At 49.1% G+C, this 13,088-nt stretch overlaps 1 protein-coding gene across 2 annotated transcripts in view; it reads right to left on the reverse strand.

Moving 5' to 3' along the window:
• The window catches only part of pard3ba (par-3 family cell polarity regulator beta a), a 178,789-nt gene that overhangs the window by 47,053 nt on the left and 118,648 nt on the right, over positions 1-13,088 (reverse strand). For both annotated transcript variants that reach the window (XM_020482699.2, XM_031824564.1), the window contains one exon: positions 7,296-7,503. In XM_020482699.2, the coding sequence (XP_020338288.1) occupies positions 7,296-7,503 (208 nt within the window). The remainder of the gene's footprint in view (positions 1-7,295; positions 7,504-13,088) is intronic.

The following is a 13,088-nucleotide window of genomic DNA, read 5'->3' on the forward strand; positions in this document are numbered from 1 at the left end:
TAAGAAAAACATCTCAGCTTCAGCTCGTCACACCTATAATGTCACCGACACGCAAACACATCTAAACACGTCCTACAACTCCAGCATCACTCTCGTCCACTTACAAGAACTAGTCTCAATTCACCCAAGGTGTGCCCTTGAACACACTCTGTCATGGATTTAAAAGCATTGGATTGGTGTAAGCATTGGCCGAAGGGAGTTTTCCACATTTGTCAAATCCACGATGGAAAAAGGGCAAGTGGACACTTCGGGAGAAGGGTGGCAAATCGGGATGCATGCCATATACGGGGGGGATTTACAGTAGGTCTGAGGAGGGTGTGGTAAGTCTATTGCGCCCATCCTTTAGGACAACACAACCACATACTGGGCTTTTTGATGGAAATGATGGAAACTGGCCCCGCTAATTGGCTTGGTTCCCTGTCGGATTTCATCCGTCCCCGGGAAGAGGGAGAGAAAGAGAGGAAAGAGGATCGACGCGAGCGGAGGGGGATTTGTAAACAGCGGATCAGCGCGCAAGGCTTTCATGTCCCCAAATTGGCAATAGCAGTGGGGACGGCCGTGTCCTGTCTGTCTATCACACTGAAGGCCTTAGTGACAGCCACTCTGAGCCGGAGTGACGGGCAGAAGAGGTGGGGAGGGGAGGGTGACAGAGAGAGAGGAAACAGTATGGGATAGAAAGACCGGGCGCACAAATGTATAAGGACACGCACACACACAGCTCACACACACACACACACACACAGCTCACACACGCGCACACACAGCTCACACACAGCTCACACACGCGCACACACAGCGCACACACGCGCACACACAGCTCACACACGCGCACACACAGCTCACACACGCGCACACACAGCTCACACACAGCTCACACACGCGCACACACAGCTCACACACGCAGCTCACACACGCACAGCTCACAGGAAAGTGCCTGTTATGGAAGCTGTGATCAGGCAGACGAGTAAATACAACTAACAAACAGTCACACAAATACACAGACAAATGTACGGATACATACATACATACATACATACATACACACAGGCCGTGTCCGGAATCGGTCTTAACTACTACTTACTAAACAAAATACTGTGTACTTATAATACCACATAAAATGACGTGTTGGGTACAACAAATATCATCATACTAGACTCACCCATACTGAGAATGCGTCCACTGATGCGCAATTGTGGAGGTCTGGTGCCATTCATTCCTTTTGGCACAACGAGTCTCCTTATGGGTAATTCCTTGGTAACACAAAGAGACGGAGACTCCGATTTTTTACTTTAATATGGAAGCCAAACAAAAACTAATGATTGCAAAGTTGAACCACGAACCAACGCCGGATGCAATTTAAAAAAAAATGTATATTACTATACAAAATTCTTGCAACTAATAGAATGTTATATATATGGGGGATACAATCTTCCCAGCTCTGCAGATTCTGCTGTGAGGAGGCAGAGTCATTAGATCATTTATTTTGGTATTGTCCATTGTCCAGCTCGTTTTTGTCACAGGTCCAGGACTGGCTGAAGAATTGCAACATTTGCCTAGAACTAACACTGCAGACAGCAATACTGGGTGATTTGAAAAGACATAGTCAATCAATCAATAATATAATAATTATTTTACCAAAAATGTTTATTTATAATTTACAATCTGTATAATCCATGAGAATAGGAAGGTTCAATTCTTTTGTGAAACATCACAGCACAGTTGAAAAATATATGGCAAATAGAAATCCAAAATGGATGATGTTGAGAGATAGATGGGAGGGGTTGAATGGAGCTGAAGGGTGGGACTAATAGCAAGATAAAACATGTAAAACATACGTGGTCTGTAAAATGTATAATAGGTTCAGAACGTCTGTGAAATAGCACAGTTACAAATAGAAATCAAACTGGATGGACATCAGAAATAGAGGGAGGACTAAAAACAAACAAAAAATAACTATTGTAAAATAGACTGTGTATGTAAAATGTGTATAAGATGTATAAATTGAAGGTAAAAGCCGAAGTGTTTATCAGTTTAGTCCATTTGGGGGATCGGTGGTAGGGTTTGAGGGGGAATAATAACAAAGGTATATTCTTTAAAAAAGTATGTATGTCTATATAGGTATGTGTATGTATATATGTGTATATGCATGTGCGTATGGATATATATATTTACCCAAAAAATATATGGGGGATTGGAAATGATGCAGACAATTACATTGATGGAACCAATATTCTTTCCTCAATATTTAGCTGATCCAACCCTTAAGGGAAAAAATAAAAAATATGAACCATGTACCTCTATACACAAGAACGACTTTCATCATATTTCCACCGAACGTTTCACAAAAACACATTTACATGAAGAACAGCGCAGATGCAAAGTTTGGTAACAGAATGACTGCACAAACAGCACAAACTGTCATTCTGTTACCCAACTCTGCATCTGCGCTGTTCTTCAGGTCATTTTAAAATATATATATATATTTTATGGGGGGAAATTGTTTAAAGTAGTCCTTGTGCGTAGAGTTAATGTTTGTTTAACTTTGCAATGATTGGTTTTTGTTTAACATACATTTTAAGGTGAAAAATCTTTGTAACTGTGGAACTGCACTCATCTGATTATTATCTCGTTATCAGCTGCTGTCAAACACACGTGGGTCAGAAAAGACCATTTCTTTCCTTAATATGCAGCGAAATCGTACTAGATGAAAATCTGAAATGAGTATGACATCTTGGCATTTGAAGCACACAAAACTTTATAAATGTCACTTACTATAAAACTTCCTATTTTCGCATACCCAATCAGCCTACTATTGAGAACACAATTACGGGGTGGGGTATTCGGGCCCGGCCAGCCGGCTACAGTCAGGAAGAGGACCTCAAAACAGGCAGGCTCGTGTTGACAGGACCATTGAGACACCTCAACATACAGAAAATGTAGACATCTTGCACATATACCCATGAGAATATGTAGTCATTTCTAGGCTCCCACCGGCACTTTGAAAAAGCTGCCACACCAGTCTCTGAACTGAACATACCGTACACATCTTTCATAAGAGCCTATGAGAGAGTGTACTGTATATGTATGCACACGGTGAGGAGTCTCACGTGGCTGACGAGTAATGTGGCTGATCTTCAAAAGGCCTGTCAATGCCGAAACTCCCTCAGGCGGTTCGCTCAGCAAGGACACTTCAATCTCTACTATTGTAGGTACCGAAGGGACAACCAGTCATCTCGCATCGAAGACTGTCTTTATGGTTGGGGGGGGGAGGGGGTATGAATATGAAGTGTGTAGGAGTGTGTGGATGGCGGGGGTGGCAGTGCAGCTGCGATGGAAGTATTGACTAGATTTTGTGAAAGCAGAGACCATACTGTTGTCCTCTCGGAATGAGAGAACAAATGAAATTAAACGGAAAAGGGAACAAAAAAAGAGGGAGAAATAAAGAAACTCAGGACAAAGAAAGAGCAATATAAAGAGAAACATGCAATAATCCAGCTAATATTGGCACTGTCAGTATTTTGATTTCAGAATAGCCCTGTTGAGTCCAAATAAGTCCAAATAACACAATGGATTGTGGAAGTCCTGCCTACACAAACAAAGGATCTGGCCACCCCAAAAATAATACAGTACATGCATAAAAACAATAACGGCCATGAGAAAAATACATCGGTCCCGCTACACGCTTTCGATCAGAGGGGAATTGGAATCACGTGTCTTTTAATTTTTCCCAGTTTGAAATACTGCCTTCAGAGTAAAACAACATTTGTGATCTACAATTAGATTGGATGTGTTTCTAATGGCACCCGGTTCCCGATATAGTGCACTCCTTTTGACCACAGCCCTATGGGCCCTGGTCAAAAGTAGTGACATATATAGAGACTTGGGTGCCATTTGGGATGCAGATTTGGAGCTATGCCGTATTCCAGCTAATTAAGTCAAAGTTCACATGCAATCATCAGGCCAGAGTGAACCGAGCCTGTGTTTGGTGGGAAATCTGGGAGCGTTTAAGTGTCTTGCCCTCCACTTGTGCTCCAGCTGCACTCTGCGCTTAAGGCTGCACTTGGCTGGATGTTGAATTGCAATATAAATGTTTCCCGGAATTTTGATTCAGTCAAACGGTTCAAGAATGTCCTGGCTAAAGCCTTCAACCCAGTAAGTAGTCAGAGAGAGCACTAGGCTATGTCTCGAACAAGCCGGAGAGCGAGAAAGTGTGTGATGGAGTGTGTGTGTGGTGAGTGTAAGTGAGAGTGAGAGAAAGTGTGAGTGTGGTTAGTGCGTGAGTGTGTGAGCATGGATGTGTGTGTGTGTACACTTGCAAGTCTGTGTGTGTGTGAAGGGCCTCCCGAGTGGCGCCGAGGACTAAAGCACTGCATCGGAGTTCTGAGGCGCCACTACAGCCCGGGAGCCCCATGGGACGACGCATAGCGTCCGGGTTAGTGGAGGGTTTGGCAGGGGGGGGATTTCCTTGTCTCATCGTGCTCTAGCGACTCCTTGTGGCGGGCCGGCGCCTGCACGTTGACTTCGGTTTTCAGTTGGACTGTTTCTTTCGACCCATTGGTGTGGCTGGCTCCCGGGCTCATCGAGCAGTGTGTTAAGAAGCAGTTAAGATGCATGACTCTTGACCATCGCCTCTCCCGAGTCCGTTGGGGAGTTCCAGCAATGAGACAAGATCGTAACTACTAATTGGATTTCAACAGCCCTTTCCTGTAATTGTTTGTATGCACACTGTGCCAATGTGCGTGCATTCATACGTGTGTGTGCATGTGTGTGCATGCATACACTGACTTGCGAATGTATTCGGCCCCCTTGAACTTTGCGACCTTTTGCCACATTTCAGGCTTCAAACATAAAGATATAAAACTGTATTTTTTTGTGAAGAATCAACAACAAGTGGGACACAATCATGAAGTGGAACGACATTTATTGGATATTTCAAACTTTTTTAACAAATCAAAAACTGAAAAATTGGGCGTGCAAAATTATTCAGCCCCCTTAAGTTAATACTTTGTAGCGCCACCTTTTGCTGCGATTACAGCTGTAAGTCGCTTGGGGTATGTCTCTATCAGTTTTGCACATCGAGAGACTGAAATTTTTCCCCATTCCTCCTTGCAAAACAGCTCGAGCTCAGTGAGGTTGGATGGAGAGCATTTGTGAACAGCAGTTTTCAGTTCTTTCCACAGATTCTCGATTGGATTCAGGTCTGGACTTTGACTTGGCCATTCTAACACCTGGATATGTTTATTTTTGAACCATTCCATTGTAGATTTTGCTTTATGTTTTGGATCATTGTCTTGTTGGAAGACAAATCTCCATCCCAGTCTCAGGTCTTTTGCAGACTCCATCAGGTTTTCTTCCAGAATGGTGGCTCCATCCATCTTCCCATCAATTTTAACCATCTTCCCTGTCCCTGCTGAAGAAAAGCAGGCCCAAACCATGATGCTGCCACCACCATGTTTGACAGTGGGGATGGTGTGTTCAGGGTGATGAGCTGTGTTGCTTTTACGCCAAACATAACGTTTTGCATTGTTGCCAAAAAGTTCAATTTTGGTTTCATCTGACCAGAGCACCTTCTTCCACATGTTTGGTGTGTCTCCCAGGTGGCTTGTGGCAAACTTTAAAACAACACTTTTTATGGATATCTTTAAGAAATGGCTTTCTTCTTGCCACTCTTCCATAAAGGCCAGATTTGTGCAATATACGACTGATTGTTGTCCTATGGACAGAGTCTCCCACCTCAGCTGTAGATCTCTGCAGTTCATCCAGAGTGATCATGGGCCTCTTGGCTGCATCTCTGATCAGTCTTCTCCTTGTATGAGCTGAAAGTTTAGAGGGACGGCCAGGTCTTGGTAGATTTGCAGTGGTCTGATACTCCTTCCATTTCAATATTATCGCTTGCACAGTGCTCCTTGGGATGTTTAAAGCTTGGGAAATCTTTTTGTATCCAAATCCGGCTTTAAACTTCTTCACAACAGTATCTCGGACCTGCCTGGTGTGTTCCTTGTTCTTCATGATGCTCTCTGCGCTTTTAACGGACCTCTGAGACTATCACAGTGCAGGTGCATTTATACGGAGACTTGATTACACACAGGTGGATTGTATTTATCATCATTAGTCATTTAGGTCAACATTGGATCATTCAGAGATCCTCACTGAACTTCTGGAGAGAGTTTGCTGCACTGAAAGTAAAGGGGCTGAATAATTCTGCACGCCCAATTTTTCAGTTTTTGATTTGTTAAAAAAGTTTGAAATATCCAATAAATGTCGTTCCACTTCATGATTGTGTCCCACTTGTTGTTGATTCTTCACAAAAAAATACAGTTTTATATCTTTATGTTTGAAGCCTGAAATGTGGCAAAAGGTCGCAAAGTTCAAGGGGGCCGAATACTTTCGCAAGGCACTGTATCTGTGCGCGTGTGTGATAAGAGGTCCAATAACAACAGCCCTGTGACCTCTCCATCTCCCACCTGCAACCAACAACCCTCCCAGAAACCAACCAAGTGAAAGGTTGTGTGTGTGTGTGTGTGTGTGTCCATCCTGCTACCAAGCCAGATGTTAACTGTGTACATCTCCCCACCATTACCACTGACATGCTGGACGATTGGATTCTTATCCGAGGGCCTAAAATCGATAGACACTGATCGCATCGCAATCGAATGACAAATGTTTGAACTTCTACGGTGTAATAACAAGACTAGATCGATAACCATCTTTTTACTATACAGTACCACATTTACCCTAAATCTCAGCAAGATCATTCTTAGCTTAGAACTAGTGCAGGGCTCTCCAACCCTATTCCTGGAGAGCTACCTTCCTGTATGTTCTCTCTCCAATCCTAGTCCAGCACACCTGATTCTAATAATTAGCTAGTTGATAACCTGAACCAGGTTAGTTTACAACTGAGTTTACAGTGAAAACCTACAGGGAGGGTAGTTCTCTAGGAACAGGTTTGGAATGCCCTGTACTAATGAAAGAAATTGTGAGATTTGTGTTAGGTGCTTATTGGGATGGTGAAATCATTGGGTAAGTCATACTGGAAAAAGCAGTGGTTGAATGACCTGAACAGTTGGAAAAGGGGAGTGCTAAAAGAGGCAAGAGTGGAACAAGAATTCAGAGATACATATTATGAACGTAAAGAGTGGAAACATTGATCCTGTGTGGCTCAGTTGGAAGATCAAGGAGCTTGCAACGAGAGGGTTGTGGGTTTGATTCCCACAAGGGACCGGTACAAAAATCTATGCTCTGGATAAGAGCATCTACTAAATTACGGAATTGTAAAATTGTAAATGGTTGCCTACCTTAAGAGCCCAAATCCTTTTTTCTTGGCCTTTTTCTCCTGGTCCTCAGAATCCTCGGTTTTCTTCTTCACTTTTTCTTTGCTTTTCTTCTCTTTCTTCTTCCCTTTGGTCTTCTTCTTCTTCTTCCCTGCCTCTGATTCAATCTGGTCCTGGCGGGATGAGCCACTGACGGGTGTGTCTCGGCCTGAGCTCTGCTCTGACAGGTCATCTGAGAGGGAGGTAGCAAAGGATAAAAAGGTCAACTAGGGCTGACCCCATTTCGTCGACTGGACGATTGTTTGGTCAATAGACTGATGGTCGACCAAGATTTCTTTAGTCGAGCATTCGCAAGAAAAAAACATTTCATGGTGTCTGTTTCGTGCCTCTCTCAGTGGACTTATCCATTGCGGAGGCCACGGGGAGGGCACAGTCCATCACTCTAAGACATACAATTGTATATGGTTATATTATGTAAAGAATAATAATGCAACACAAATGAATCTAATATTCTTTTATAACAAATGCGCTTTTTCCTGCGTTGGATACGGTCACTGTCATTGTAATAATAAGCCATGTCGTTATCATTAGTAGGCTTTGTATAGTAACCACCATGGAGCTGTAGGCTTAAGAGCACATCCAGTTTAGTCTTAATACCATAACTTATTTAGGCCTATATTTCAATATATTGTATTTATCACTCATTCATTCATTCATTCATGCCATCACACAGCATACGAGACGGTCATACTTTGAAATGCAATCAAGCATTTTAGTTTAAAAATGTAATAAAGGGAGCTCTGAATAATTAGTCTAAACGATAAATAAAGTGCAGTTCACCAATGCATGCAACTGTTTTTAGTTTTCTGTAATTAGCACAGACTCTGGTACACTTACATATTTTGTGTTGTTTACACTGTTCCAAATGGTCAGAAAAATATATAATATTGTAATCTAACAGCAACTGTTTGGCACACATAATACTCACGCAGCGCTTGCTCCTATGCCCTCATTTTTCCTGGCTTTCCAGTAGTTTCCACAACTAAGTCAAATGTCTTCCACATATCGGACTTCCCCTTTCCCTCCTGAGCAAACAGTAAACATTCACCCGTTTCCGAGTTTCTTTTTCACATCCTCCGCCTCCATTTTTCTGTCACGTGTTACTGTGTTCAGAGATTGTTCAAACCAATTTATTGCTGTGATTATGTAAGGCTATAGGTCAGGCCCTATTGGCCACATACTTATGAAGCTTACATGTGTCAAGTAAAGAGAGCAACGGTTGAGGGAATAGGGAATGTTTTTACTCAACAAATTAGGGATTTCGGTAACATAACTTTTCAGTCAGAAACAAGTAATAAACTAAATGGCTGAAATGATGTTGCAGCTAACACAGTGCAATAAATACTTGCTGTGCTCTGGAGCCTTCACACTGCAGTAGGGAGGAGAGCGAAACAACGTGTGCCAGTCACACAGGCACTCGCTGTCATTTTTTTAACAGTGTGACCATCGGGCTCTTTCTCAAGTCATTTGTGTGTCTTAATTATTTAATCAAACAGTGTGCTTAAAGCATCAGACAAGCTCAGTGCATATGTAGTTGCTTTTGTTCAAACACATTGGATGTGTGTCTATATATGGAAAAATACGTTTACACATTTAAAGAACAGGACGACTCTTGGTCGACCAAGATTTTTTTTTGCCGGGACAGCCTTAAAGTCGACACAGATGCCATACACACAATGAAGTAGACAGGCAGACAAACACATACTCATATACATCCCCCATCCCCCCTGCAGTGACTCAATACTCTGCAGCCGGGTTCACCAACATGTCTTTTTGGGAAAGTGGGAGAGGGGGGGGGGTGCTGCCTCCAATCTTGTAGTCAGAATCACTGGTTCCCCCTCTAAGCCTGAGGCAACCACTCCGTGAGGCCAGAGGATGAGTCAGAGGCAATTCTAGTGGTTTATGGTTCAGTTTGGATGCTCAGATGGTCACACACACACACACAGCTCAGACACACAGACAGATCTTTAGCTTCACATGAAAGATGTTATATAAAAAATGTGCAGCTGTGGGATTAAAAAAGTTCTCTGCCCAGAAACGCTGACTACATGTACATTGAGCCGCTAAACAGTGTGTCCTTTTGCGACCTCTGCGTTTTGCAGCGAACGTCAGCGAGTTACGCAATGGCTAAATTACTCATTATTATATATCAGCGATAAACCAAAGTTTATACAACTCATGTGTGGATATTTCTGAATAATCGGTCCAAAGGCAATTATACACTGAGTGTCCAGAACATTAAGAACACTTTAATATTGAGTTGCAAATCCTTTTGTCCTAGAAAAGTCTTAATCCGTCAGGGCATGGACCCTACAAGGTGTCAGAAGCGTTCAACCGGAATGCTGGCCCATGTTCACGACAAAGCATCCCACCTTTGTGTCAAGTTGGCTGGATGTCCTTTGGGTAGTGGACCATTCTTGATACACACGGGAAACTGTTGAGCGTGAAAAACCCAGCAGCGCTGCAGTTCTTGACACACTCAAACCAGTGCGCCTGGCACCTACTACCATACCCCATTCAAAGGCACTTAAATCTTTTGTCTTGCCCATTCGTCTTCTGAATGGCACACATACACAATCCATGTCTCAATTGTATCAAAGCTTAAAAATCCTTCTTCAACCCGTCTCCTCCCCTTCATCTACACTGATTGAAGTGGATTTAACAAGTGACATCAATAAGGGATCATAGCTTTTACCTGGATTCACTTGCCCCACGGACGTTCCCTCGGCCCCACGGCCGTTTCCTCGGACGTTCCCTCGGCCCCGCGGACGTTCCCTCGGCCCCGCAGACGTTCCCTCGGCCCCGCAGACGTTCCCTCGGCCCCGCAGACGTTCCCTCGGCCGTTCCCTCGGCCGTTCCCTCGGCCGTTCCCTCGGCCGTTCCCTCGGCCGTTCCCTCGGCCGTTCCCTCGGCCGTTCCCTCGGCCGTTCCCTCGGCCCCACGGCCGTTCCCTCGGACGTTCCCTCGGCCCCACGGCCGTTCCCTCGGACGTTCCCTCGGCCCCACGGCCGTTCCCTCGGACGTTCCCTCGGCCCCACGGCCGTTCCCTCGGACGTTCCCTCGGCCCCACGGCCGTTCCCTCGGACGTTCCCTCGGCCCCACGGCCGTTCCCTCGGACGTTCCCTCGGCCCCACGGCCGTTCCCTCGGCCCCACGGCCGTTCCCTCGGACGTTCCCTCGGCCCCACCCTCGGACGTTCCCTCGGCCCCACCCTCGGACGTTCCCTCGGCCCCACCCTCGGACGTTCCCTCGGCCCCACCCTCGGACGTTCCCTCGGACGTTCCCTCGGCCCCACCCTCGGCCGTTCCCTCGGCCGTTCCCTCGGCCGTTCCCTCGGCCGTTCCCTCGGCCGTTCCCTCGGCCCCACGGCCGTTCCCTCGGCCCCACGGCCGTTCCCTCGGCCCCACGGCCGTTCCCTCGGACGTTCCCTCGGCCCCACGGCCGTTCCCTCGGACGTTCCCTCGGCACCACGGCCGTTCCCTCGGCCCCACGGCCGTTCCCTCGGCCCCACCCTCGGACGTTCCCTCGGCCCCACCCTCGGACGTTCCCTCGGCCCCACCCTCGGACGTTCCCTCGGCCCCACCCTCGGACGTTCCCTCGGCCCCACCCTCGGACGTTCCCTCGGCCCCACCCTCGGACGTTCCCTCGGCCCCACCCTCGGACGTTCCCTCGGCCCCACCCTCGGCCCCACCCTCGGACGTTCCCTCGGCCCCACCCTCTGCCCCACCCTCGGACGTTCCCTCGGCCCCACCCTCTGCCCCACCCTCGGACGTTCCCTCGGCCCCACCCTCGGACGTTCCCTCGGCCCCACCCTCGGCCCCACCCTCGGACGTACCCTCGGCCCCACCCTCGGACGTTCCCTCGGCCCCACCCTCGGACGTTCCCTCGGCCCCACCCTCGGACGTTCCCTCGGCCCCACCCTCGGACGTTCCCTCGGCCCCACCCTCGGACGTTCCCTCGGCCCCACCCTCGGACTCGGCCCCACCCTCGGACGTTCCCTCGGCCCCACCCTCGGACGTTCCCTCGGCCCCACCCTCGGACGTTCCCTCGGCCCCACCCTCGGACGTTCCCTCGGCCCCACCCTCGGACGTTCCCTCGGCCCCACCCTCGGACGTTCCCTCGGCCCCACCCTCGGACGTTCCCTCGGCCCCACCCTCGGACCCACCCTCGGCCCCACCCTCGGTCCCACCCTCGGCCCCACCCTCGGTCCCACCCTCGGCCCCACCCTCGGCCGTTCCCTCGGCCCCACCCTCGGCCCCACCCTCGGCCGTTCCCTCGGCCGTTCCCTCGGCCGTTCCCTCGGCCCCACCCTCGGCCCCACCCTCGGCCGTTCCCTCGGCCGTTCCCTCGGCCGTTCCCTCGGCCCCACCCTCGGCCGTTCCCTCGGCCCCACCCTCGGCCGTTCCCTCGGCCCCACCCTCGGCCGTTCCCTCGGCCCCACCCTCGGCCGTTCCCTCGGCCCCACGGACGTTCCCTCGGACGTTCCCTCGGCCCCACGGACGTTCCCTCGGACGTTCCCTCGGCCCCACGGACGTTCCCTCGGACGTTCCCTCGGCCCCACGGACGTTCCCTCGGACGTTCCCTCGGCCCCACGGACGTTCCCACGGACGTTCCCTCGGCCCCACGGACGTTCCCTCGGCCCCACGGACGTTCCCTCGGCCGTTCCCTCGGCCCCACGGACGTTCCCTCGGCCCCACGGACGTTCCCTCGGCCCCACGGACGTTCCCTCGGCCCCACGGACGTTCCCTCGGACGTTCCCTCGGCCCCACGGACGTTCCCTCGGACGTTCCCTCGGCCCCACGGACGTTCCCTCGGCCCCACGGACGTTCCCTCGGACGTTCCCTCGGCCCCACGGACGTTCCCTCGGACGTTCCCTCGGCCCCACGGACGTTCCCTCGGACGTTCCCTCGGCCCCACGGACGTTCCCTCGGACGTTCCCTCGGCCCCACGGACGTTCCCTCGGACGTTCCCTCGGCCCCACGGACGTTCCCTCGGACGTTCCCTCGGCCCCACGGACGTTCCCTCGGACGTTCCCTCGGCCCCACGGACGTTCCCTTGGACGTTCCCTCGGCCCCACGGACGTTCCCTCGGACGTTCCCTCGGCCCCACGGACGTTCCCTCGGACGTTCCCTCGGCCCCACGGACGTTCCCTCGGACGTTCCCTCGGCCCCACGGACGTTCCCTCGGACGTTCCCTCGGCCCCACGGACGTTCCCTCGGACTTTCCCTCGGCCCCACGGACGTTCCCTCGGACTTTCCCTCGGCCCCACGGACGTTCCCTCGGACGTTCCCTCGGCCCCACGTATGTTCCCTCTGCACCCAATGACCAATTTCAATCAAACGTGCAAACGCTTGTTTTACAAATAATTGGTATTGTAATGAGATGTGGCCTTGTTTGGGGATGAGGATAATTAGAATGATACCCAGTGTGCTTGGAAAGTGTCTATTTTTTACATTTAACAGAAGCTTTTATCACACTACATAGTGCCATCAAACTTCTGACACCAATGCAGTAAATTTGGGGCCACAAAATTGTGAACCGCTATAAAAATGGTATAGAAAAGTATTTGTATTTTATTATACAATACATTGTATTGTAGTTCAGGACAGTGAAATACTAAAAACTGGAATATGTATGTGTCCACCCCGCCCCCTCGACCCCTGGTTTAGAAGATAGGGCTAAGGAAACATAGGGGAGAGGGAACATAGGGCTATGGGAACTGAGGGAACATAGGACCCAGGGAACATAGTCATGCTCA

Source organism: Oncorhynchus kisutch, linkage group LG5 (assembly GCF_002021735.2).
Source record: "Oncorhynchus kisutch isolate 150728-3 linkage group LG5, Okis_V2, whole genome shotgun sequence".
Classification (NCBI taxonomy): Eukaryota; Metazoa; Chordata; class Actinopteri; order Salmoniformes; family Salmonidae; genus Oncorhynchus; species Oncorhynchus kisutch.